Source organism: Macroventuria anomochaeta, assembly GCF_010093625.1.
Source record: "Macroventuria anomochaeta strain CBS 525.71 unplaced genomic scaffold BU25scaffold_19, whole genome shotgun sequence".
Lineage (NCBI taxonomy): Eukaryota > Fungi > Ascomycota > Dothideomycetes > Pleosporales > Didymellaceae > Macroventuria > Macroventuria anomochaeta.
Genome location: NW_022985380.1, coordinates 199,567 through 225,329, shown reverse-complemented (window position 1 = coordinate 225,329; position 25,763 = coordinate 199,567). Strand labels below are relative to the sequence as shown.

Genomic DNA, 25,763 nt, shown 5'->3' with positions numbered 1-25,763 from the left:
GCCAACGCGAGCACGCAACGCCACAAAACGCGGCGCGTGCTGCTCGCTAACCAACGGGGGCCTCCAGCAGGCCAGGTGATACGTCACACACCCTCAGCCATCCGTTGGCAACGGTCTGGGGAAATCTCCACCGGAAGGGCATCACTGGTACCACAAACACCATGCTGTCCTCTTCTTGGGTCGGGTCGGGCAGTCGGGTAGAATCGGTGAGCGGTCGCTGACTCCAAAGTTCAAGTCACCGAAAGTCACAGGGCTGCTTATCTCCTGGTCGGCCCAAACGACTATCAGCCTCAGCCTTATCTCGATGCAGCACTCGGTCAACAACGGTCACAGCTAATTACACTGCGATACCCCGGATTCTCGCCTCCGCATTTCTGCTGCCGTCGCGCTTTATCTATGTCAACAGTCATTGTTTGCTTCGTTAGGTGTCGCCAGATCTTGCTCAATGCAGCAAGTGAAGCTAGTGAGATTGCTATGACTACAGTAGACCGGGCAGCTGTGAAAGACAAGCGTTCACGGACGAAATCAGGGTCCCACGATCAACACTGCCCAGCTACAAACTCCGAGGGAAGCCTATCAGGATGATAAGGGTAGGTGTTATCAGCAACACGCCCAACAAAGCGGTAAGTCTGTGCTCATTGAGGCCTGGGAAGGTACAAAGGCGGCGCAGCTATTTCGGTTTGTTGACCTCTCTGTATGCTCTTGCAATTTCCCAACTCTGCAACACCCTATCATCCTTTGTATACTTCCAGGCTCTTGTCAAACGACCCTATTGTATACACGCCTATGGCCTCCAAGACCTTCAGTGAGTTACAAGAAGAGGAGTACCTTCCGGAGAACACGTCGACCACCGTTGGAACGATCACATGCACCGCGCCAATTCCCTTCGGTGGTGATGAGCAATGGCTCTACTTTCCAGACGATGGCAAATTCGATCTATCGAGGGGATCAGAGAGGAGGATAATCGTTGAATGCGACAAAGACCGCCACAACCACACCGGATTCATGTTCGATCCTGACAGTGCTGTCTTGATCGTCGTCGACATGCAGAACTACTTCGTCCATCCACAGTACCGAGATCACACTGCTGGTCTGGAGGCAGTCGAACCTACTTTGAGGGTCATCGAGCGGTGCAGAACGGAAGATATTCAGATTGCCTGGCTCAATTGGGGTCTTACCGAGCACGATTTGAAGAACATGGCGCCAGCTATCCAACGAGGATTCCACAAGACGCTGGGCTGGCATGTCGGACTGGGCGCTCAGCTTCCGGGAAACCAGGGCCGGTGCCTTTTCAAGCGGACATGGAACTCAGAGCTTTACGAGCCCTTCAAGGCGGCAGCTCAGCCTGGGGACCTTTTCTTCGACAAGACACGCATGAGCGGGTTATGGTCTACAGCTGAACCTCTCCATGAATACCTCCGCGCTGTCGACAAGAAGACGCTACTTTTCGCTGGCGTGAACACTGATCAGTGCGTCTTTGGCACAGTGTCTGACGCGTACTCGTACGGCTGGGACTGTGTGCTGCTGGACGATTGCACTGGCACAATGACTGGGCTGGGCGCTCAGGCTGTTGCTGAGTACAACATTGCCCAGAACATGGGTTTTGTCACGGGCAGCAAGGAGTTCTGCGAGGCGTTTACTGTCTGACTATGTGATGCATCGTTGTGTTTGGCGTTGGGACGGCTGTCTGCCCTATACTGTATTCTGAGCACATGCATGCGACTGCGAATACCCTCTTACATGGCATCAACACATTACCATTTACAACTCGTCCACCGAGCGAAGTCCTGACGTTGGTGCTGGCCGATCAACCGTGACTGCCCAGAATGGTGGAGGATCTGCGAGGTGACTTCAAATGACGACAAGGCGCAGGAGTAACCTCAATTCAGGAACAACCTCACGCGACAGCTTCTTCTCCGCACTTCATCCCATAGCTCGACTAGAACCCAACAAGACGCATCTCATTCAACATTGAGGTTTATTAATTCCCTCCGCTAGCAGTTGTACACTATCATGCATGTACACAATTTGATTGGGACTGCAAGCCTGCTACAGCTCTATGGAGCTGTCTGTGCTTTGCCTACCGAGCAACAGCCACTCCAAGCAAATGGCTCTCCAGATGTTCTAGCTGTACAGGCTGCGTAAGTCCTTGATATAGCTTTTCCATTGCCAGTTCTAACAAAACATAGACTCAGAGAAGCCGAGATCATCCCAACAGGTGCACAGTCATGAAAGCCTTGGCACCTATGAATACCTAACTCACCAACAGTCATTGACGACTTCCTCCCAAGTCTGACCGTCTCCGTATCCTGGAAGAAAGACGAAGCTTCACTCGGCAACACCATCAAACCCAAGCATCTCCAGCACCAACCGTCCATCACTCTACACGAAGACACCAGCCCTGGTCGCATGACAGACTCCCACCCAACCTACATCATCACGCTCACCGACCCCGACGCTCCCTCCCGCTCCAACCCGAAATGGAGCGAGATGTGCCACTGGATCGCAACCAACGTCTCCGTAACCCCCCGAACCTTCTCCATTCTACCCCTTCCCGAGTTCGGCCTCACGGAGCAAGACGTCGAAGAGCAGAGCGAACCCGATGATGTCGTCGAGTACAAGCCTCCTGGCCCGCCGCCCAAGACGGGCAAGCACCGCTATGTGTTTCTTGTGTTTGCGCCGAAGAATGGGACAACGGAGCCGCTGCACTTGTCGAAGCCGAAGGACCGTCAGCATTGGGGAACGGGTGAGGAGGGTGGTGGTGTAAGGGATTGGGCGGATGGAAATGGATTGGTTCCTGTGGCTGCGAATTTTGTGTATGCGAAGAATAAGAAGCAGTAGGGTGGTGGACGATGGGCAGTCGTGGCGTTAGAAGCGGTAGATGGGCTTTCATTTGTGCACGGATGTAAGGTTTGAAGTCTCTGGACGTCAGTGAAAGACGTTTGAACCATTGAAGAACAGCAGAGAGTCTGGGAGCACATTAGTATGAATACAGGATATCGATGTTGAACCATTTGAACGTCTTGGGCTACACTGCAGCCAAACGTAGGCAGGCACTCTTCAAGATCTCAGGAGAGTCGCAACACAAATTTGAGACATCCTAGTCGACCATCCAGTTTACGAGACTTGTCAATTGAGCGCTGTCGTTTTTCAGTGCCCAAAACTCGTCGTAGACCTAGAGCGATGTTGAGCACGACATCACTCAACCTTCACTTCTGAACTTTTATGTACTCACTGGCGGCACGTTCTATACACACGTGTTTATAAGTAAAGAAGCGGTACGGCGCGAGTAATTAGATCGACTTGATCCGGCGTACCAGACCCTGTTTCAGGGACTCGCACACTATCTGATCGTCGTAGTTCACTGTTAGAAATCCTGTCACGAGAGCGTACAACGTTGTAAGCAGAACACGATAACCTCAACAGACTTTGCGATGCATTGACGTTGAGTGTTCCAGTTATCGCACATGGAGCATTGAGAAATTGCCATCCCCAATTCGCACTCGGATTCGCAAAAGACGACAAATCACCCGTTCTCCTCGCCCACCACCGCGCAGGGCTAGGCAGCATGCAAGCGCTCATTGGGCCACACCACATAAAGCACAGATTAGTGTCGGAGCTGCGAAGAATCTCGGTCTGCATAACCGGCGCGAGTCTGTGCCGGCAAACTTCCAGCCCAGCGAGGGTTGCGCGTTAGCAAGAATAAAGCTCCGCGCGGGCTTCCTGAACTTTATTTACCCGCATCGTTGTGGACAAATAGGAAGGGGAGATTTGACGGAGATTAAAACATTGTGGATTTTGGTACGTTACTGTTGGTGGACGGCGCGTAATTGTTGCGCCGCCAGCAAGTCTAACGTACATGTAGACGGCGATTGACTGACCTCGTTGCTCCTTCCCCTCTACGTTGTCATGCTGGCGGTGTGGAAAGGCTGATTCGAACATCGCTGACAAGCTTTGCTCATGATGTGTCGCTTGCGGTAAATTCGATGACGACGAGATGCTGCATTGAAAAGACTTGCGATTTTCGAGAACCGGAGATGTGATGAAACGAGTGATTCCGATATGTTGAACATGTGACTGGGTATCTATACGTAAACGGTGGCGACCGTCGCTCGAGACAAAGATGCTGACGCTGAACGCTGAACAAAATACAAAGATGGCGGACTATGATGGTTGCTGGCTGTCGCAAGCTGTTATGCACATAGGGTTAGTCACAGTTCAACCGCCAGGGGAACCTTATGACCGTAACGCGCCCTTCATCAACAAAGATAAACGGTGTCTGCTCTTGGGCTTACCTAGACTACCCTCCGCTGTCTTCCATGGCAGCACATCGCTTTTGCGAAGCTGCCCACCAAGGCCAAGACGGTCGCGGGAAGATTGGTGCCAGTGCTCCGATAGTTCAGATGGCGCTATCGAAGACGGCGTGAAAGATGGTGCAATCGATCGCACGTCACTGTCGTCCCGAATCGTCTCCAAAGACTCGGTACTGGCGATAGAGTTCTCGTATAGAGTCGGAAGGCCAGAGCTTATGGCTCTCGACCGTAAGGATGAAGGTGCAACAGGGGGCGGATGTGCAGGCTGGAAGGAGTTGGTAGGTTTAGTAGGCGTGGTAAGTGCCATAGGTCGACTGAAGTTTTGCACAGGCCGTGAGGGGGAGTAGTGAGGGACAGGTAGTGAATCGTCGTGCGCGGTCGATGGGACGTAGTGCGCTGGTGGTTCTGTGCAGCGAACGGCAGGCGCAATATAGGGAGTAGGTGGAAACGCCATCGGGGAGTCGTTCTTCTGCGATGGGGCGCTGGATGATGTTTCGAACAGAAATTCATGGGACTCGGGCACGCTCGATTCGTATTCAGTAAGTGTCCGAACCGCTGGTGCACTTCTGCCCCAGAAGCTTTGCTGCTGAGGCCGATCATTCATCTTCTTGAAGATTGCGTCAGCCTCAGCCCGGACAATGGTGTCGACTGAGTCGGTCGATGATGCTGGTGAAGCTGATCTCAAGCCCTCGGGTTCGTCCGGTATGGTTTCGAGATCAGTTGTGGGGTATGGACCCTTGGACAGAGGGCCAGCCTCAGCCTCGTTAGAAGTTGTTGGGTGCTCTACTGGCAAGGCACCAGATGCCATTGGCTCCTCTGGGAAATAATATGATGGCTCGCGCAGTGAGCTTTCAGACGGTGAGGAAGGAATGTAGTGTCCGTTGTGATAAATGTCGGCATTGATCCCAGAAGGTACAGACATGATCGAGTTGGGTGGACCTCGAGACTCGTTCGACATGACCGAAAACTCTGAGGTGTTCCAGGGTAACGCGGAGAGCTGTGAGCCTTGTCCGAATGAGGACCCTGACGATCGTTTGGTGTCCTTGCTTGTCCTGGTGGTCGCAGTTGCCGTGGACTGCCGTTTCTTGACCGCATCTGGGATGCCATCCCATTTGGAATTGACTTTGGGGACCTTGTCTGGCAGCTTTTTACTCGCAAATGTGCCGCTGGTCTTGATGGATGAATTAGAAGGTGACGTTGTACCCTTCCCATTGCCTTGCTTGCGTTGCTGTTCAGCGAATTGCTCGAGGGCAACTTGGGAAGGCTCCTTTAGTGACAAGAAGCCAAAGACAGAGTTGCTCTTTTTCTTCTTCTTCGATGTTTTGGAGTCATTGGAACTCGAGTTGCTGGACGGTGTGGAAGCCAGGCTGGAGGACGTCGTGCTTGCTGTGGTCTCGAGAGATGGTGGGTAGGGTGATGGAGGAACGTCTGAACTTGTTGCCGAAGTCTGTCTCTGCAGTGACGGTTGTGTCACCTCTTGAGAATTCTGCAAAGAGAGCGAGATTTGGTCTGCTGGCAGTGGGTTCCTGTACTTGAGCTTTGGTATGCGCGCCGCAGCTGGCGGGGATTGCGCTGTTAAGTCTGTACCAGGCGCCATGACTCGATGCAGCAACGGCGACGATGATCTCGGTCGGGCAGACAGTTAGGGTTTAGCAACGAGGATTGTGCGTTGCAGGGCTGCGACTGATTGGCAGATAGTGGGCAGGCTACAGCACATTTCGTGCAGGCCGATAAAGCGGCTAGCTGAAACGTCGAAGTCGACGACGCAATGGAACGAGCATTCGAACGAGCAGCAACAGACGTTGGAAAGATGGGGGAGTAGGAAGGTAAATACGATGGTGCTCGTGCCGCATGTGGAAAGCGCAAATGACGGGCAGCCCGTCCAAAAAGCAAGAGCGACGACTCACACGCGGGAATGGTCCACATCTGGTACCTTTGCGCTATTGCAGACAAGCGAGCCTTCATCCACAGCGTCAGCATTCTGCCACGCGGCAATGGCCATCCGGCAACGATAATTGGCGACAAGACGCGGGCGTTCTCACGAAGAGACTGTTGTGGCTGCCTTCCCGCGGCTGGACGCTCGCTGAAGACCAGCTTCTTCCATGCTCGCTCGACCTGGTCCGCGGCATCTGGACGGCACATTCAACAGTGACATGGCGTTGTAAATGAGGCATTGGATAAAGTTGACTCAAGCGTATCAGAAAAGTGTTGACGATGGTCTGATCAGCCCTGGGATGCTGCTCGATTGCCCGTTGCGTGAGTTAAGGTTCCTTCACCCCGCAGTAGTCTCGTCGTGCTCTACCAGAACTGGCGTGCGTCTACCAGACGTGGACTCCACGTGAGAGCGTCATTCTCGACTACATGTCTGACCACTGTCTGGAATTACAGCTCTGGCTCTGAAACTAACACGCTTGACAGCGGCGCCCCCGAACTCGTGCACACCAGTGACATTTGGTGAAGCCGCCGTCAGAGCTGTGAACTACTTTGTTGTCAAATGATATACTTCCAGAACAGGCAGTCGCGAAGAACACATGGCTGCAGCGCGACTGTGTAGCCATCAAGGGCATAGTCAGCAGCCTATCGATCGTTATGGCTTGCTATAGCTGCGATGGAAATTGAAGCCGCCGTGGCCCGTGTTCAGACTGACGAGAGTGACGAGGTAGACGAGGTAAAGTCGTTCCGCGTCCTCCGCAGTCCCGACCCAAGCCAAACTCGACATTCTTTTTCCCGCAGTCCCCACACCCCATTCTCAACGAACGGACGGAGCGCAGGCGCTGCGACTTCCTCGCTGTAGCACCTTAACCACGCACCCGCTCTCGAACATGGCAGACAGAACCGAGGCGCATACCTGAGCAGCGCCCTATCGAGAGCTTATCAGTGGCGCTCCCAGGCCGCAGTGCGCCCCGTCCTGTCGTCGCCGCCCCTCCAGCCTCGTGGCTGTGGCCGATCGCTAATCGCCGCGCTGGACTCTCGCGCACTGCGTCTCGAGACGTCCTCACCCTCAGCCGCCATGCCTGCGCTGCTGGTCAATACAGATCTGCGGCCGGCTTCTTCGAGCGACATCTCGTCGACCTCTGGCGCCTCGCAGAAGCGCTCAGAGTCGCCCACCTCAGACCGGCCGCCCGTTTCACCCATCACACCCACCGGTACTGTCGCCCAGCTAGCTCCCATCGAGCGCTCCGACTCTCGGCCCCGCAATGAACCCCCACCACGACCTGTGCCTGCGCCTACGACATTCAGACAGCAACCGCCCTCGGTGCCTATCTCAGAGAGCGAGAACCCAGATGCCATAGCGCTACGGTCTGCGATATCACTCCTGCAGATACAGCGAGAGAAGAGCAAGCGCGACCTGAAGGCTCTAGAAGAACTCAAGCATGCTGCAGTGCAGGACCCAGAAAGCTTCATGCGCTCCCTGCAAGAACAGCGAGTCGAAGCAGCACGAGCGCACAGTGATGTCCTCACGCCCACGCTTGCTGGTCTCACAGATCTAGCTGAGAGGCACGACGACGACACAACCGCCAGCCAGCCATATGGAGCGGGGCGCAAGGATTCTGCGAACGTAGACTCCAAGGCAGCACCCAGGTTTCCTGCGATACCGCAACCGCAAAACATAGTTCGATGCCCGCCTATCGAGTGGACGAAATATCACATCGTTGGAGAGCCTCTCAACAAGATGCATGAAGAGCAGAAGAAGTGGCCAGGGTCCAGCGAACCCCCAAAGTTAGCAAACGGACATCGTGCCCCACCACATTCAGTCACTGCGCCATACTCGCCCTTCAAGGATGCAGTTAGCAAATCCAAGTCACCCTCGACCGGGCCTCCGAGTAAGACGAAGAAGATGCCATCATAAAAGCTGGCGCACTGCGCATTACAGGTGCCCCCACTCCGATCGAACATCTTTACGACACCACTCAAAAGCATATGGGGCACAGGATGCCCCACTTACGATGATCATGCGGCTATGGTCAATTATGATAGACGAGACCTTACGACTAGATGAAGGCCAAGAACAATAGACTCAGGTCGCACAACGTGTACCTTGCTAGAGAGATATTTCTCTCCGCAGCTCAAGTGATGTGCCTCACTGTGGTCCTCACTGACACTTCATACAGTATATACTCGTGAGACTTCCAAGGTGCTCTAACGAGTGGACTATTCAACGGTCCTATTTTCAGCACAGGTCCCACAACGGTCGCGTACTCCCACGTACCTCGATTCGTACCTCAGCGGCTGTGCAATCCCATCTTCCTGCGGAACAGTCGCGCAGACCTGCCTTATGTCGCAAATCCTCCGCGTCTGCAGCCCTTTCCCAACATTATTGTGGTCATTGACTCCTTGCAGGCCATCCCGTCTGCTCGGTTGTGCTCGGCAAAATGTATCTTGCTCAGACCCTGGCGCGGCTGCAACAACAGGCTGAGAGCCCTGCGCAAGCCTCCCAGACTAGTGACGTAGTGCCCGTCAAAGCGCCTTACACGTCAACATGGTCGGTGTGTGCATTGACAACGTTTCGGCCAATACAAACACGAAAATTCGACGATCCTGAGGCTGGGTGGCAGTGCCTGTTTCCTGTCGCGCGTTGACTGATTCGACGGGTGGTGTGTGTGCTTCTCGTCACCCTGGCTTAGGTGACGTGAATGCTCTGACGAGAATGGAAGTAGGGAGCAAGCTTGGAATGCTCGTTCCGCCGCGTGGACGGTGAGTGTGCATATAGATTGACGCGTGCTGCTGTCGCTTGGATTACTTGACGTTTGTCTACAACTCATCTATCGCTTTGTACTGCAAGTAAGAGGTCTTGCTCTTTGTCTTGCCTCCATACCACAAAGGCAACTTGGTTGCGTACACCAACTACCATTCGAAACAACCACCTCATACCTCCACAACCATGCGTCCCACAGCCCTCATCCCAGCACTATGCTGCGCAGCAGCCCTCGTCCTCTCCTTCCTGTGCCTCTTCGCCGGCCACAAGAAGGGCTTCATGGAAGACTACCACCTTCTCACGCTCAACACGTCCATGATTGGCGAAACCCTCGTCAATGAAACGCGATCCACGGACACCTCGAACCCGCTCACCAATCTGCTCAACGGGATCCAAAACTACGGCAGCACCACCATCAACGACGCCATCGGCGAAGTCACCCAAAGACTCGGCATTGAAGACTTCTACTCCGCGCACATGCTCAACTACTGCGAGGGCCAGTATACACCTGCCGAGGCCGCCAACGCGACGGTCAGCCAGGACGAGATTAGCAAGAACGTGACCGAGTGTTCAAGGAACAGGGCGATGTATAAATTTGACCCGACCGCGATCCTCGAGGAAGCGCTCAACAAAACCACCGGGCTCGACGTCACGCTCGACGACCTGAACTGGCCCGAGGATGTCGAGACAGGCATCAAGACATTGAACGCGCTGATGGGCGCCATGTTTGTGCTGTACTGCATTGCCATCGCGTTCATCTTCATTGCGCTTTTCGCTGCGGTTGTGGCCGTCCTGCTATCCGGACGACTGTCAGCATGCGTCAACTTCTTGATCTCGGTACTCGCGTTCCTCGCCATAGGACTCGCCAGCGCACTCGTCACAGCTGTAATCGTCAAGGCGAGCCATATCATCAACGATAAGGGCAACGACATCGGACTGCAGGCCAACTGGGGCGGCAAGTTCCTTGCGCTTACGTGGGCGGCGACGGGGCTTATGCTCGTTGTTGTGTTGACGTGGGTTGTGGAGTTTTGTATTGGGAGGAGGCACAGCAAGCAGCCGACATATGCGAAGCACGGCTAAGCTGGGCTATTGAGTGGAGTAGAGGAAGTTGGAATGTGGATGATGATGTGTTTCCTTTGTTGTGTCCAAGTTGTATACCCCTTGAGCTTGAGACTATGTAGTTATGATACTGTAACGAACGATGTGTTTTTGTGACATTATTGCAAGGCCCTATAATGGCGACGTTCCTCTGGTATCTGGCTCTGTTCTGAGTTGATTGGTGTATTGATCGTTTTCGCTGATGTTCAGACTGGCTGTCGGTGGGGCTCTGGTCACCAGGTTGAACGAGCGTGAATGCAAGTCAGCTCGGTTGGTCAAATTGCACTCGGGTGTTCTAAGATCGTTTACTTCCATGGTATCAGTCTACTCGTCAGGTGAACACTCGTGAACGTGAGCGGCGCCGAGGTGCGGGTAAAGCACCACAACCCCATGACTCGCTTCCGTGGGCATCCAAAAACAAGGGAAAGAAGGAGAAACATTTGAAGTCCAGCAGGAAAAGAATATGCATTGTCGTGCTTGGGTCTTAGAACTCCAAAGGAAGAAAAGAAAAGTTGAAGTCCATCCTACGGGGCTTCTTGCATAGAGAAATAAATGAAGAAAGGAAAAAGGGCAAATCACTTGGGGACAGCGAAGCGAAGCCTGCAGGCCCTCAATCAAGTCCCCAGTCTCCGCACATATCGCCGCCCCCGGACTCAGTATCGCTCTCGCTTGCCTCTGAGTCGGTGAAGTGGGAGACTTGCTCGAACTTCTCCTTGAAGTCATCGAGCAGCACCTCCTCGAAATCCTCCACGGTTTCCTCCTCATCCTCCAACAACTCGATGGCCTCTGAGCCCTCATATCCACCCTCTTCAAGTGCGAAGTCAGCGGTGCCCTGGAGGTCCTCAAACCCCTCATCAGCAAACTCCTTGCTCTCAAACCCCTCGCTCTCCCAGAGAGGATATTTGGCGACTTCATCAACAGCGTAGCGGAGCCAGACCAACTCCCTCCCGCGCTCCTTGGCCAGCTCAGCCCACCTGCACACGCACTTGTTCAGACGCTCATTTCCCCTCTCCAACCCTTGAATCCTCAGATTCAACGCCTTGACAGCCTCCTCGCTCTCCTCCCAGCGCGGGAACTTGGCCTGTTCATCAACGTTGTGGCGGAGGTATTCAAGTTCGTGGCTCAGCTCCGTGTTGTCGGTCTCCAAGGCCACAATCCTGATGCGGAGGGAAGTGACGACGGCCGTCATGTCGGTCGCGTATTTTGCGCACTCAATGTCCCTCTTCCACGCCGAGTCCTGGAGGTCGTCAATGGTAGTTCTGAGACGCGTTTCGCTGTGGCGCGAGGTCTTCTCCACACGCCCAACCTCCTGCTCCCTATCCGCAACCTCGGCGCGTAGCATGGAGATTGTGTGCGAAGCTTCCGCGAGCTGAGACTTTAGCCTCTGAGTCTCGGAATCCGGGGCGCGGAGGGCGCGCATGGTGTTTTTCCAGTTCACATTCTCCCTCTCAATATCCTCGTTCCTCCGCTGAAGCTCCTCATTGTGCTGCTCGAGGTGCTCGTTCGCGGCTATCAGGATGGCGTTGGAGACGCGCAGGTCATCGACCTCGAACTGTCGACGGTCGTTGTTCATGCGGAGCTCTTCGACCATCGGGCTCTTGTCTGAGAGCTTGGACAAGAGTGCTTCGTTCTCGTCGCGCAGTTGGCGGAACATGACGCCGTATTCTGTGATGTGCTTGCGAATGGCTTCAAGGTCCTTTCGCGCAGCTCTCATGTGCTTGCCCTGCTCTTCTCGCTTTGGAGTGATGCGGCCCACCGTTGCGGCATGCTTTTCTTCCTTCCTTGCGACTATGGCGCGCAAATCTTGGGCCTCAGCTTCGCAAGCAAGATGCTGGTCGACCTTCGCGTTCAGCTCAGCCTCCAGAGCGACGATCTTCCTCTCCTTGGCCTTGATGGGGCCGTCGGTTTCGATGACCGTAGGTAAGGCGAAGCGTGCTTCGCTCCAAGCGAGGGTGGCTAAGAAAGTGCCGGATCCAAAGGCATAACTGAGGCCGAGTGGGAACCAAGAGGGGCCGATGAGGGAGCGCAATTCTGAGTTATCGGGTGCGTAGTCACTGGACGATTCAGTCTCGGAGTCTTCGTGTTCGAAGTCATCATGGAGGCCTTCGCTGTAGTAACCTTCGTCGTGATCTGAGTCGTAGACCTGGTCCTCTTCACCGTCGTACTCTCCCTGGACGCCTGAAGTGTCCTCACCAGCCTCTTCAGTCTCAGTAGGTGCCAACAAGCTCCTCTTCACGATATGCTCCCTGATAAGGGCGACCAAGGGATATAGCGTGAAGACTAGGAGGACCCAGAACAGGCCAAAGGAGATAATGGCGACCCAAGCGTGAACAACCTCTTCCTTCTCAGCGGCGGAGAGGGTTGCATCCAAAGTAGAGCTGACGGCGGAGACGGTGTGGCGCAATGAGGACCTGACGACCTCCTCGCCGACAAGCTTCCACGAGGGGCAAGTGGCCTCCTGGAGGCATTCAGTAGAGCGACAGACGACGTATCCACCGGTGTCCCACAATGCGGATATGCCCTGGGCAAGAGCCTTCTTCTCATCGAGGCTCGGGAAAGCCATGATGTCTCGAGGCGGTCACAGATTTTTAGTGGATGTCTGGAGACGGTCACAGGTTTTAGTGGATGTCTGGAGAAAGGAGAATGTTTGATGATGGCTACAAGTCTGTGAATCAGTACAATCGGGAGTCAAAAAAGAGGAAGAGCAGAATACGTGGAGGCCACTTAATTTATATGATTGTGGGTGTGTGGTTGTGTGGGCGGGGAACTGAGTATGGAACCAAACTTTGAAACCTCGTGAGGTTTTTTTTTGGGGGGGGGGGGGGGACACAGTAATCTTCGAAATTTTTTGTACCTATGCTCCGAGTCCCACTACAATAATGTGTGTCAGACTGTCCTGACTGCTTGCGTGTACTTATTCTACTCGTCCAGCTGGACGTAGTTGGCCGGGAACAGACCAGACGCGCCGTTGTAGTTTCCGAGCCACCAGTCCTCGTCAGGGAATTCCTATGGTTTGGTTAGTTTGCGATTTGGTTCGTGAGGGGATAGCCGACTTACAACTCCTGTAATTGTGGCGCCCTCGGGGAAGCTAAGCTCATTGTCCTCAGCAGCATCATAATCGTAGATCGCAGTTGCGGTAGGACCAGAACTACCAGCGGGCTGTGGGGCAGCAGCCGGAGGCTCGACCTCCTGAGGAGCAGAGGGGTGCGAAGGCAGTGGAGGAGCGGCGGCGGCGGCGGCGGCGGCGGCGGCGGCTGCATCGTCATCGCCCTCAACGAGCTCGACGTAGTTGGCAGGAAAGAGGCCACGCTCGCCCTGGGAGTTGGTACCCATCCACCAGTCCTCGTCCACCATATCGATATCGGTTACATGGTCACCCTCACGGAGCTCGACCTCATTGTCTTCGGCCTTCTCATAGTCGTAGATAATAACGGCACGCTTGCCAGCTCCAGCTCCAGCTCCAGCTCCAGCGCCGGTGTCCTCGTCGTCCTGGCCAGAAGAACCAAGAACTGCACCTGCGGCGGCTCCAGCCACTGCAGCAGCTCCGAAAGTGCCTGCTGCAACAGCGATGCCAGCACCGCGAGCAGGGTCCTTCGCCTCGACCTTGGGCTCTGGAGAGATGTCCCGGGCTTGCGATGCAGCCTGGGCAAGCGAGCGGTTGGGCATAGCAGGAGGCTGCTCCTCCGCTGGCGAAAGTTGCACGGGCTCCCTTCCGCGAGCTACAGGCATAGCAATGCGTACCGGGGAACCTGAGGGCTCCGGAGATGGGCTGCGCGGCTGGCGGGGCGGTGAAGGGAGGCGCTGGGTCTGGGTTGCTGGCACATCGTCCTCATCCTCGGACTCTGGCTCCCTGGGTCGGCTGGGCAAAGCGGGCATAGGGACACCCCGAGCGCCTGCATTGGGCTTGCTCGAGTTGTCCAGAGCCGGCGGGCTGGGAGCCTGAGGTTCAGGGACAGGTCGAGATCCTGGAGCGCCCATTGGTGCAGCACCAGCAAAACGGTCCTTGAGGGAGCCGACACCACCGGCGGGTGGCGAAGCAGGTTCCTCCTGTGCCGGGAGAGCATCACCGGTACGCTGTTCGCTGAGGTTGCTAGCTGACTGGCCCGTACGAGTAGTCTGGACAGGTGCCCACGACTTGCCAGAGTATCCGCTCTTCCAACCACCACCTCCACTCTGCTGGGGCTGCATCGGCGTTGTTGCAGTGGGTGTGTTGACGTTCTCTCCACGTGCGGCCTTCTTCTCTGCCCAGATCTGCGCCGGAGTCTTGCCTCCCTCGTCTGCAAACGTCTTGCTCGCGGTGCCGACTGGCGCGGACGTGGCAGGCTTGGGAGCGGTAAATCCACCGGGTGCAGGGGCCTTGGTGCCGGTGAATGCGCTTGCGCCAGCGAACTTGTTGGCGACCTTCGGCTTCGGCAGGCTGGTAAGACGCTCAGGTTGGTTGCTGAAAGCTGCGGAGCGCTCTGCAAGCGACCTGGGCCTCTCATCCTCATCCTCACCCCCATCCGCATTGTTGTTGGACGCTCCGGTCGCTGCTGGCGAGAGGCCAGATGAGGACGGTGCGCCTGCAGCCTTCGCACGGATGGCCGCAATATCGACCTTTCCAACAGGCTCGTATGCGCCCTTGACCACGGTAGGTCTGTCGTCCTTCTGTTCCTTTGCCTGAGCCCTGATGGCTGCGATGTCGACCTTGCCGACAGGCTGGTATGCGCCCCTGACGACCTCCGGACGGTCGTTCTGCGATTGCGGGCCGCGGGTGGTGTCATCTCTTCCCTTGGTGAGTTCGGCCATGTTGACCTTGGTAGGCTTGTATGCGGACCCGACCTTTTCGAGCTGCGACCTGGTGACCTCTGGAGCGTCGGCGCCCCAGCCATCGGCGTCTTCACCTCCCCTTGGCGCAGGTGCCCTCGAGCGTCCTAATGGGTTGAACGCCGAGCCTCCGCCTCCGCCTGCGACATTTGTGGGTGTGAAGACGGGCTTCTTCGCAGCGACAGGTGGAGGACCGCCTGACGACGGGATGTCCGCACCGCCCGAGTACTTTGCGCCTGACGCATCCGACACCTTCTGGATGATCCTTTCTGGGGTAAGGTCTGCTTCTGAGCGAGCGGTGACCTGGACGTGGTAGCCCTGTCTCTCATCAGCGACGCTTCGACACCATTGCTAGCAGACCAACGCACGTGGAGGAGCTTAGAAACAACACCGAGGTGGCTGCCGAAGTAGCCCTTTGTCCGCTCTGGGACGCCTTCGCCGCACTGGAGCGGTAGTTAGCAGCATGTCTGGCGTGGAGCATAGGCCAAGCGTACCCAAGCAACCAGCACGTTCTTAGGCAGCGACGAGTTCGGGTCCTTGACCTTGACGAACGCGAACTGAATGCGGCCGTCGGAGAACTCGTCTATCAGGTCGAGCAACTCGCCCTCTGCGCTCGTCAGTACAGTGTCCTGCCAAGTGTCCACCATGCCGCGCCGTCTCAGCAGGGCGGTGTGCTGAGGTCTGGCTTGGGCCGGCGCGATCCCGCACCGGGCCTCGAGACACACGCCCAACGCGCTGGAAGCCCCCGACCTGCCCTCTGAGCAGCAATTGGGCGCCCTCGGCTCGTTTCGACATACCTCCAGTGCTCTGCACCTTCAGGACGCTCTCTTTCCCTCCATCGTGCTGGAAGGCGCTGACGAGCGGGGCCGTCACCGCGAAGACAGCCCATTGACCGTATGTGGGCGACTGCGCCTGGGGACCGGATGGCGGCGGAGTGTTGACGACGTTCTGGTAGCTGCGGGTGATGTTGGGCCCGTTGGTGGAGGTGTTGAGCGAGGCCATGATGAGGGATGGGGGGTTGGCGGAGCTGTGCGATGAGGTGTTCGGGGGAAGGGCCGGGGAAGGGCAGGTGGGACGGAGACGAGAGCGGGCCTGGTGGTAGTGCTCTCTCTGTGTGGGCAGTGTGTGCGACGAGCCCTGTGCGGAGTGGTTGTATGGGAGAGGGTACGGAGAGGGTACGGAGAGGGTATGGAGAGGGTATGGGAGAGGGTATGGGAAAGCGTATGCGTATAGCGGATGCGGTATGTACAGTCGGCCAACGTACACATACACAGCCTCTCGCAGCACTGCAGGCCCGCCGCCGCCAAGGGTCACTTCGTCATGGCCGGCACAAGCCCGGCATTCGGCAGACCCCAAGCTCCCACCGGCGCTTCCCAGGCAGCTGCTCGCCTCACTCGCTGGTTGGCTGTCCGCCCTCGAAGGACCTCGAACACCTGGACAGCTTGGTCCATATTGGACTCCCACTAACACCTCCCTCTCCAGCCTGCACAACACGCTCCAACACGCTTCCACACGCTTCAGCACGCTCCAACATGTCCTAATACTCCAAGCACGTCTCTCAACAAGCTGTCTATTGCGCAGCACTCTCTGGTCCTTCTGGTCCTCGAACCTGCCGTCGCGCATATCTCCCCAGGCCTGATATCCCTACCATTACCCGCTCTCTGCACCCACCAACACATGTGTGCAGCCTGTCGCGCATCGTCGGTGAAGCTCCTCTGAGCTTCGCCAGGGGAAGCCAGGGCTGCCATGTACGAGCGCGAGTTGAGCGTAGCTTCCTCGGTCCATTTCTACGAGTCTGAAGGGACGCTGAATGCTCCCGCAGGCCAGATGCAGAGCGATGCATCGGTCGCAAAGCGCAAGGCAGAAGGCCTGTCTGCTGTCGCGGGGAAGAAGCGCAGGCTAGATACACACGTACCTCCTTCCGTCCCAAGTCGGTTGGGATACTGCGCAGGGCTGCCACCTGCTGTGTGGCAGCACATCTTTTCTTTCTGTTCGCTTGCAGACCTTGGTCGGTTGATTCAAGTCAATCGACCCTTTCATTCGTATCTCACAGACGTGTCGAACGTGTCGAACGTCTCGAGCGTCTCGAGCGTCTCGAGCGTCTCGAGCGTCTCGAGCGTCTCGAACGTCTCCCCGTCCAAACCAGAGCATGGTTGTTTGCATCTCCTAAAGTCTGAAGCTCTGTGGGCCTCTGCCCGCAATGCGTATAACTCAAATGCCCCAAAGCCCCTCCCAGGCCTTACTGAAGTGCAGATGTGGCAGCTCGTCTGGTCGAAGAGGTGTCAGTTCTGTAACAAGCTCGATCCTTCTGTTCCTGGTGAGAAGGTGTGGCAGCAAGGCCCAGGTGAAGCCGGAGTCCGCGCCATCTGGCCATTCGGCATCAAAGCATGTGGACCTTGTCTGATGCAGCAATGCCAGACAGTGAGTTGCAGGCGCGCCGCTCTTCTCAGTCGCTGACTTTACTAGGACGCGAGCCTTCTCTTCTCCACCGCCTCTGCCCTCAGACCTGCGTTGCCGTTTGCGCTTCTTACAAACGACCACAACTACGTTCCTGCGTACGTTCTGCAGTCGACGGCAACGCCTGCCAATGTCGAGATTGGCAAATACTACTACAAGAAGCATGTCGAACAGATAACACAGGAGCTCACCGATACACTCGCTCTTGGGCCCGCTGCGGCTGAGGAGTGGTCCAAGGGTCTTGAAGCAAGAGGGATGCAGCGCATGAAGGCAGCTGAGATCTGGGAGCGTTGGTATACCAAACACAAGGACGCAAAGCGTGCATCCTCCGTTGCGCGCTCACCTGCAGCCGCACCACGCAAGCTCTCTAAATCCCCAAAGCGCCAAACAGCCTCCCCCGTCATTCATGCACCTGTCCCAGCGAGTAAGTGCTCTTCAACCGTTTCGATCGCCGCCATGCATGGCGGCCGTGTCAGACATTTCACAAATACCCCTCCAATGCCCAACCTAACAGCTGCAGCGCCGAACACCCATCACGCACACCAAAGGCCTCCCACTATTCCCCCAAATGCCTTCACCCCCCAGCCTGTGCTCACGGGAAGCGCTCAGCCAAACCAGCAGCGGAACCTCCATGATGCCAATGAGGCCAAAGCAACCCGGAAAACGGACATAGAGCGCCGATGCCAGCACATGAATCCGCCTATTGCTCCAAACATATTGCGCCACATGGATGCTTTCAAGGCAGCTATCCAGATATCTCAGCCAATGAACGACTATGCGTGGAGCGTCTTGCAGCCTCGCCTAATCGCCAACTTGCCTGCTGCCCAACAGGCCGAGGCCGACCACGTGTCCCGTGTAGCCTCGCTTCCGACAAAAACAACAGACCGCCGTCATCAGGATGCTAACTCCAAGGAAGCGAAGGAGGCCATGGACCGCGAGTGGGAAGAATCCCAACGAGCAATCCGTGACAGGCTCAGCGCCATCGCTGACGACTTCATCAATCGAGACTGGGACCATGGGAAAGCTCTCACCTACGAGAACAGTCCGAAGTTTGCGGCGGACCTTCTCATACACGTAAGGCGAGCTTACTATGAAGAGGTGAATGGGTCAGGAGCTGCGCGGCAGGCATCGCAGGGAAGTGAGCCCTCAGACCACAGACCGCACTTGGTACTGGAGAATATGAAGTGGGTATATGATAACAAGCTCAAACCCTTGACAGAACAGTATCGCCGAGAATTGTTTCTCTGCCATGGCAACGACTGCGAGCAGAACATCCGGCTCTACGGGTTCGAAGGTGTCGTCCAGCACTATGGAGCAAAGCACACCACCGCGTTCAGCAGCGGTAACATCGTCGTTGCCTGGAGAGAAGCTGAGTGGCCAGAGGAAACACCCTTCCATCCGGATCCTATCTCAGTGAAACACGTTCCCCACGCGTCCTCTAACGGAACAGGTTACGGCGGGTTCTACGGTGGATTTTCGCGGGCAGGAACCTCCACTCCCCATATGCCAACTCACATGCCCCAAGCAAGCCCAGGTCCTTACCAGTATGCCGGCTACAATGGCCCCTTTGCTCCGCCTCAGGTACCATATGACTACTCGCAGGTCTATGGTGCCCCTGCAGAGGGACATCCATACCAATCGATGGGCCCTCCCGGCTACGGTCCTCACCCCGGTAACCCTTCGTACATGCCATCTCCTGCTATGATCAATCCTGCTGTAGCCCCGCCTCCTGGTATGCCTCCACCACCCCATGGCATCGCCGATCCTGTACCAAATGGCAACGAGGATCCGAATCAGAGCACAGCCTCGTTCGACAAGGAAGTAAGTACCATCATCGGACTGGCCCAGGACATGTGGAAACAGACCTCCGGTATCAAGGACATGCCCAATAGCCTCCGGATCTATGTCTTGTTACATCGCGTCATTTCAAAGTTCCACGTTGAGTTCAATTACGAACCAAATCTAAACCACTTCATTGGCGCGCTCTCTAACCGCGAGATATCAAAGGCGCTCAAGAATGCGTCGGGTCTGTCTTGCAAAGCTTGTCAACTCCAGTCTGCTCACCACCTTACCGGCGCACACTACACAAAGCCGGAGGAGAGGAAAAACTACACTGTTTTGACTTTGTTTCAACACTTCCGTGCCCAGCATCTAGTGATCAATCCTTCCGGTATTGGTTATGGACAGGCCTCCACTGCCCTGGACTGGAAAGAGGATATGATCGAATTGCCCAGCGAGCGCTTCATCTCAGGGCTTATACACGCTCCAGGTATGGACGACGAGAAGCTTCTCATGATCGCAACCACCTTCCCGAGCTTATTCCCCCTGCCTCTGCCAACGATAGGCAAGATCGAAGACGACGGGCTAACCTCGCCTGCTTCCTCTGGACCTGCAAAGGACAGCCTCCGTGCAAGTGGTACCCCGGGCGTTGCTCTAGACAGGTCAGGTCCATCATACATCGGCGCTTCACGTACTGAGTCGCCTCGACCATTAAAACCCGGAGAAGACGAGTACAACCCCGACCGGCCATCCACTGCTGCCGACCGAGCAAACCAAGCTCCAACCACAGGGAGCAAAAAGCGTTCACACCGCGATAGTCCACCTGAGCAAAGGGGGGAGCGCTACTATGGTGAGCCCAGGTACTATGTAAGTGCTTCACGATGCTAGTCATCGAGACATACGCTAATGGCCTGTAATCAGTTGGCCAGAGAGCAGCCGGACGACGGGTATCCACGGCCTCGAGAGTACGTGGAGTATGCTCCTAGCCCCCGAATGTTTCACACAGCTCCTGTTTACGATGATTACTCTGGACGTCGTACTGGGTTCCGAGAGGCCGACCGTTTTTACGGCCCTCCACCCGAGGAGATCCTCTACGCACGCCCTCATGAAGGAGGCCATAGTCGACAGTACAGCTCTCATTTGCGCCAGGTCAGGTATGCCGACGACGATGGCCAACGCCCGGAATATCACTATCCAGCCGAAGCTCGACCACGAGAAGCTAGTGGACCGCGTGGACAATCAGCCGCAGATCGTTTCCTCGAAGAGTTTGTCCCCGAGCAGCCTCCTGCAAGCGAAGAGCAACCTCCTCCACCCCCGCGGCCGGATTCAAAGCCTTCCGTGTCAGCTCATGAAGGCGATGATGGCTCTCGTTACACACCTCCACCGCCAAATCCACCTCCTCCAAGCAAGCCTGAGAGTCAAACTCGGCCGCTTGCAGCACCACAGCCGGCACCGTCAACTGTCTCCAATCAGTCTCGATACGAAGCTCCTCCTCCGCATGGCCGCCACATCCTTACGCCAGACTCTGTAGGTCCTCCCCGCCGGCCTGCCCCTCAGCGCCGTAGAGACCATCATCATGAACACCGGATGCCATCTCGCTACTACCGCTACATGAGCGTTGCCGCCCGAGAGGATCCCTACGGCCGCGCACCAAGCATCACCCGATCCCAAAGAAGCAGATACGAGGAGCAGCGTCGCCGTATCGACGAAGCAGAGACACCTCAGCCCACCACAGAACGAGACCGCGCATACGAACCAGCCTACTCGCGGGATCACAGCGTCGACCATGCACCCCCCGAAGAACGCTTCTACCCACCTGCTCGCCCAGCACCGCGCGATTACGTATCTATTCAAGATCGTGCCCACCACTTCTCTCCACCGCGCTATCACCGCTACGACGAACCTCGTGGACCCCCGCCGCCGATGTACTACGATGAATATGGACAGCCCGAGTACGAAATCGTGCGCGTACGTGGCGACTACCGTCAACCGCGTCCGTACATGGGAGAGTACCGTCAGCCCGGCCCTGCAAGCTATGAGCCATACCACGAGCCGTACACGTATGAGCGTCCCCCTCCTCAAAGGTACAACAGCCGCCCGGAGGAGTTTGTTTACTACGAAGACAGAGAGAGGGAAAGGCCGCTACCAAGGCGACCAGTACACGAACCTGAGGCTGAGCCTCTAGAGCCTCCACCTGTTGGAGTTAAGATCGAGGCTGCTACCCCTGTCCCGGGTATTCCTGATTGAGCGAAGATGATTGGACTCACCAGGATTATGAGTACACTTGCAACGTTCCATGGTTTTTATGAGAATTTGCCCTGTACATGTATAACAAGTCACGACTTGCAGCGTTACGCGCGTTATGCGATTGGAAGCTAGCGATCCATATATATTGTCTATATCATTTACGAAGAAATGAACAATCCATTGAGCGGAAAACTCCACACGTATGTACCAGTATATGTCGTGCCGTATGCGAGGCCGCCTAGTGGACAGGCTTCGCGGAATTGCATCGTGCGTTGGTAAGCCGTGGTGGAAAATTGCTTGGATAAGGCATGACCAATTCGGCACTATGCTGATGTGCTCACAGATGTGGGCACCTCGGCATCAGCTATCGGGATCTACCAAAGCGGACATGCAAGGCGGCACGGCACGGCTACACCACTCTTGAGGAATCGATAAGCGGTTTTCCATACACTTCTATGCATGTGCCTCGCGATGATTCCTTCCGCTTATGATCTTCCGTTCCTGCTTCTTGTGCGACTGGGAGTACCTAGGACAGATTTCACGGTCTTCTTCGGCGCGGGGTGGATTCGGCTGTGAAGCTTGCTGTGGTACCCTACCTTTGAGCACAATCGAACGCTACTCAGTAATCGCACTTGACGACACTCTCGCAGTAAAGAGACGGAACATAGGTTTATCACAAACGGTGGATCGACTGCCGCCACGCTCAATTGCAAACTCTCAGAAACTTCACCAGCAACATGATGAAACGAGCACCCAGCCAAACGTCCAAGGAAGAGTCGGTCCACAAAGTGCAGCGCGACGCCGACGATGCCTCAATCCTCTCAGCCCGAGATGAGCTAGAAGAAAAATGGAGGAATGGCATCAGACTAAAAGTCGACCTCCGTTTATGCAGCATCGCTGGCATCCTCTGCAGTCTCAACCTTCTCGACAGCGGCGTCATATCCTCCGCTTCCGTAACCACCATGCTCTCCGACCTCGAACTCGACGTCGGCAACCGCTACTCGGTCTCAATCTTCATCTTTACCATCGCAAGCATCGCCTTCCAACTGCCCTCCACAATCGCGGTCCGCACCTTTGGCCCGCGGATCTGGTTCTCCTTCATCACCATCTGCTTCGGCATCATCACGCTGTGCACTGCTTTCGTGCAGACCTGGCGGCAAATGATCGCGCTACGAATCCTGCTCGGTATCGCAATGTCCGGCGTCTACCCGGGTCTCACGTATTTACTGAGTGTGTGGTACACGCGCAAAGAACAACAACTCCGCTTCGCACTCATGCAAAGCGGCGAAGTCACCGTTCTCGCAACCGGCAGCATCGTAAACTACGGCCTGAACCGACTCAACGGCTCCGCCGGACTGAAGGGGTGGCAGTGGATGTTCGTCGTGCAAGGCGCCATCACCGCATTCCTCGGCATCCTGACGTACTGGTGGATGGTCGACTTCCCCGAGCGCTCACACACCTCCTTCCACTTCCTCTCCGAATCCGAAGCCCACATAGCATCCGCGCGCATCCAGCACGACCGCGGCGACAGCGTCGCGGACTCGTTCACATGGAAAAAAGTCCTCATCCACGCTTCCGACATCAAGATTTACGGTTTCTGCATCTTGTACTTCCTGCAAAACCTCGTCTCGACCAGTATGTCGTACTTCCTCCCCATCATCCTGCAAGGCGGGATGGGCTTCAACACCGGCCAGTCCATCCTCTTGAGCGCGCCACCGTACTACTACGCCGTGATTCCCGCCATCCTATCCTCCTACGTCGGCGACAAATTCCAGCTGCGTGGCCCCGTGATTGCGTTCAACTGCGTCACACTCATCGCTGGCTTCGCAATGCTCGGATTCACGGACCAAGTCACCGTCCGCCTCATCGGGACATACCTCGCGACAGGAGCGTACGTAGCGAATTGGGCGGCGATGGCGACGTATCAAGCGAACAATGTGGTTGGGCAGTGGAAAAGGGTGTTTACTGCTGCGGCGGTGACGGCGTGTAATGGTGCGGGCGGTATCGCTGGAAGCTTCATTGTACGCCAGCAAGAGAGCCCGAGGTATCTCACTGCGGTGTGGGTATCGATTGGCAGTCATATCCTGATCATGGGGGTGGTGGGACTTTTCAGCATATACTTCTACCTGGCGAATGCGAGGCAGAGCAGGGGGAAGAGAGTGTTGGAGGGGACGGAGGGGTTTAGGTTTACGTACTGAAGTGCGAGTTGATAGAGCCCTTACATGGAAAACAAGGTCGCTTCATCTGTGCACCAGGTCTGGATCTGAGATGCCAGCAGTCCGACAACCTCCAGGCTACCCGCTCATGAAATCTCAGAACATGATTTTGAAACGTGGTGCATCTGCTAATGCCTTTTCTGCACTTTGGATCATTCTTACTTCTCTCTTTTCTGGCTTTTCATTCCCTCCTCCTCCTCCTCCTCCTCCTCCTCCTTTTCTGCTTTCCGTCTTCTTTGCGCTCCTGCTTTTCTGGTTTTCGTCCTTTTCTACTCTCTTGCTTGTCTGCTCTTCTGCTTGTTGGCTCTCGTGCTCTTTGCTAGTCTGTTCTTCACCCTCCTGCTCCACGCTCATCCGCTCTTTCATCTCCGATTGTCGATGTACACACTGCCTTCTGGTGATTGACACCATACCATCAGATTCTTTCCCAGAACCTCATATCCGTCGTCAAAAGCATCCCAGGCCCCCCTCCCCCCCCTAAACCAACCTGTGGTTCTTGTCATCGTTGATGGGGCATTTGACAATACCTCGTTCTACATCCGTGTCCAATCTATAGCATAGTTTGTGCCAAAGCTCAATGAAGGTGTGCCCCTCCACCCCCCCCCCCCCCTTTCTGAAGGAGATCAAAGACCCCATATACATTCTTGACCGACAATAACCTCTCTCTGAACGAAGACATTGTAAGCATGTTGTCTGCTGGGCTGACGAGGAGATGGAGAAGATCGGTGACAAATGAAGACATTCGCGTCAACCAGTGTTACGATCCTACGTCCTGCGATAGGACGGCAGAAGCAATAAGTAACCACCAACCATACATGGAAGTCTGGGGGGAGGCGCAGCACGACAAGGCCGCCCGGCCGGCGCCTAATGGGTTCAGGCAGACTCACGTGACGAGCTCGTCAACGAGCATCGTACCATGCTCGTCAACGAGGCGCAATCCATCCGGATAGGCCAGGACCGAATCTGCTCGTCAACGAGCAGATCTGGTGGACTGTATATAAGCACGTAGGAACACAACTCTTATGGTTCGCGTTCAACCTTGTCAATCAACTTTGTTATTGGAATCTCAACCGCTCTCTAGCCAGACAGTCTACTCTGTACTACTCATTGCCCCCAGCCGTCACGGTCTTTGACTAGACGTCTACCCCTGATCGCTCCAAGCATCGCTTAAGTGATCAACCCCTTGTTCCCTTCACGCTACACTCATCCCTGAGAACCAACCCGACTAGTGCCTACGAGCTTTGCTTAAGACACGACCTCAACATTTTGAACACCCACAAGATGAGTAAAGTATCAGGAACCAGTGCTACTCCCAGCAGCTCTACCTCGAGCACGCTCGACGCCACCAATGTCATGAATGTGAATAAGTCCGATGACTACTATGGAGATCGCGCTAAGCTTGACGACTGGCTCATGCACTGGGACCTCTTCTTTCTCTTCCAGGGAGAAAAGGTTCCCGCGGACAAGCGCGTCACTCTTGTAGCCAGCTATATGAGAGGCTCCGCGTTCAAGTGGATCAAACCGTTCGTTCAACAGTTCAACCAAGGAGACGCGCCCGACGACGTCGACGCTTGGATGTCTGACTTCGACCTATTCAAAGAAAAGATCAGACCTATTTTCGGAGTCTCCAACGAACCTACGATGGCACGTCGCAACATCCAGCGCATCCGTCAAGACAAGTCAGCCGCCGATTACGCCGCAGAGTTTCAACTGCTCGCAGCCAATACCGATGGGGACGACACTGCGTTGATGACCATGTTCCGTCAAGGCCTCAAACCTAAGGTCAAAGAAGAACTCATGCGTACTGGCGCCAGCACCGAGACGCTCGACGAGCTCATCAACGTTGCAATCAATCTGGACGTACAGCTATATGAGCTCCATCAGGAATTGTGCGACGACCCGCGTACCCGTACCCATAAACGTCCAACAACCGACTATTGGACACAGAACAAGATCAACCAAGGTCATCGGTACAGACCTAACGTAGGATCGTAACAACCCGATGCTGCACAACGTGTTTTGGTGAGGGGCGATCTAAGCAAGGACACTGGGAGTGGTATTGTTGTCGAGTATGAGCTGGGAAGTGCCTACGACGCGATCTTGAGATAGCCTGGGGCTGGAGACCTTCAGTAGTATGCAGGTCACAGCATG

At 55.6% G+C, this 25,763-nt stretch overlaps 10 protein-coding genes across 10 annotated transcripts; 6 read left to right on the top strand and 4 right to left on the bottom strand.

Moving 5' to 3' along the window:
- Positions 1–786: 786 nt before the first annotated feature.
- On the top strand, positions 787–3,095 carry BU25DRAFT_394127 (PEBP-like protein; the record flags this gene model as incomplete). Its single annotated transcript, XM_033704725.1, has 3 exons — positions 787–1,641; positions 2,046–2,130; positions 2,270–3,095. 3 exons carry the CDS (start codon positions 787–789, stop codon positions 2,839–2,841), a joined length of 1,512 nt encoding a protein of 503 aa, XP_033561015.1. The 3' UTR covers positions 2,842–3,095.
- A 696-nt stretch (positions 3,096–3,791) lies between these two features.
- Positions 3,792–6,235, bottom strand: BU25DRAFT_411349 (uncharacterized protein). The gene has a single exon (XM_033706532.1). It carries the CDS (start codon positions 5,908–5,910, stop codon positions 4,237–4,239), a length of 1,674 nt encoding a protein of 557 aa, XP_033561014.1. The 5' UTR covers positions 5,911–6,235; the 3' UTR covers positions 3,792–4,236.
- BU25DRAFT_72660 (uncharacterized protein) lies at positions 6,038–6,527 on the top strand. The gene has a single exon (XM_033712057.1). It carries the CDS (start codon positions 6,165–6,167, stop codon positions 6,480–6,482), a length of 318 nt encoding a protein of 105 aa, XP_033561013.1. The 5' UTR covers positions 6,038–6,164; the 3' UTR covers positions 6,483–6,527.
- A 394-nt stretch (positions 6,528–6,921) lies between these two features.
- On the top strand, positions 6,922–8,163 carry BU25DRAFT_422163 (uncharacterized protein; the record flags this gene model as incomplete). The annotated part of the gene is made up of 2 exons (XM_033708137.1): positions 6,922–6,981; positions 7,108–8,163. The coding sequence occupies 2 exons, from the start codon at positions 6,922–6,924 to the stop codon at positions 8,161–8,163; spliced, it is 1,116 nt and encodes a 371-aa protein (XP_033561012.1).
- An 881-nt stretch (positions 8,164–9,044) lies between these two features.
- On the top strand, positions 9,045–10,164 carry BU25DRAFT_72594 (uncharacterized protein). The gene has a single exon (XM_033712055.1). The coding sequence runs from the start codon at positions 9,196–9,198 to the stop codon at positions 10,087–10,089; it is 894 nt and encodes a 297-aa protein (XP_033561011.1). The 5' UTR covers positions 9,045–9,195; the 3' UTR covers positions 10,090–10,164.
- A 406-nt stretch (positions 10,165–10,570) lies between these two features.
- Positions 10,571–12,892, bottom strand: BU25DRAFT_72645 (uncharacterized protein). The gene has a single exon (XM_033712056.1). It carries the CDS (start codon positions 12,668–12,670, stop codon positions 10,718–10,720), a length of 1,953 nt encoding a protein of 650 aa, XP_033561010.1. The 5' UTR covers positions 12,671–12,892; the 3' UTR covers positions 10,571–10,717.
- Positions 12,893–12,924: 32 nt separating this feature from the next.
- BU25DRAFT_369174 (uncharacterized protein) lies at positions 12,925–16,143 on the bottom strand. The gene is made up of 5 exons (XM_033703920.1): positions 15,711–16,143; positions 15,408–15,520; positions 15,282–15,356; positions 13,165–15,231; positions 12,925–13,113 (listed from the first exon to the last, which is right to left on the bottom strand). Exons 1-5 carry the CDS (start codon positions 15,913–15,915, stop codon positions 13,027–13,029), a joined length of 2,547 nt encoding a protein of 848 aa, XP_033561009.1. The 5' UTR covers positions 15,916–16,143; the 3' UTR covers positions 12,925–13,026.
- Positions 16,144–16,377: 234 nt separating this feature from the next.
- On the top strand, positions 16,378–21,578 carry BU25DRAFT_448999 (uncharacterized protein). Its single transcript, XM_033709618.1, has 4 exons — positions 16,378–17,334; positions 17,380–17,794; positions 17,891–20,016; positions 20,071–21,578. The coding sequence occupies exons 1-4, from the start codon at positions 16,660–16,662 to the stop codon at positions 21,394–21,396; spliced, it is 4,542 nt and encodes a 1,513-aa protein (XP_033561008.1). The 5' UTR covers positions 16,378–16,659; the 3' UTR covers positions 21,397–21,578.
- Positions 21,579–21,870: 292 nt separating this feature from the next.
- BU25DRAFT_411344 (MFS general substrate transporter) lies at positions 21,871–23,696 on the top strand. Its single transcript, XM_033706531.1, has one exon. The coding sequence runs from the start codon at positions 22,134–22,136 to the stop codon at positions 23,592–23,594; it is 1,461 nt and encodes a 486-aa protein (XP_033561007.1). The 5' UTR covers positions 21,871–22,133; the 3' UTR covers positions 23,595–23,696.
- BU25DRAFT_72565 (uncharacterized protein) lies at positions 23,652–24,206 on the bottom strand. Its single transcript, XM_033712054.1, has one exon. It carries the CDS (start codon positions 24,021–24,023, stop codon positions 23,709–23,711), a length of 315 nt encoding a protein of 104 aa, XP_033561006.1. The 5' UTR covers positions 24,024–24,206; the 3' UTR covers positions 23,652–23,708.
- Between the last annotated feature and the right edge of the window lie 1,557 nt (positions 24,207–25,763).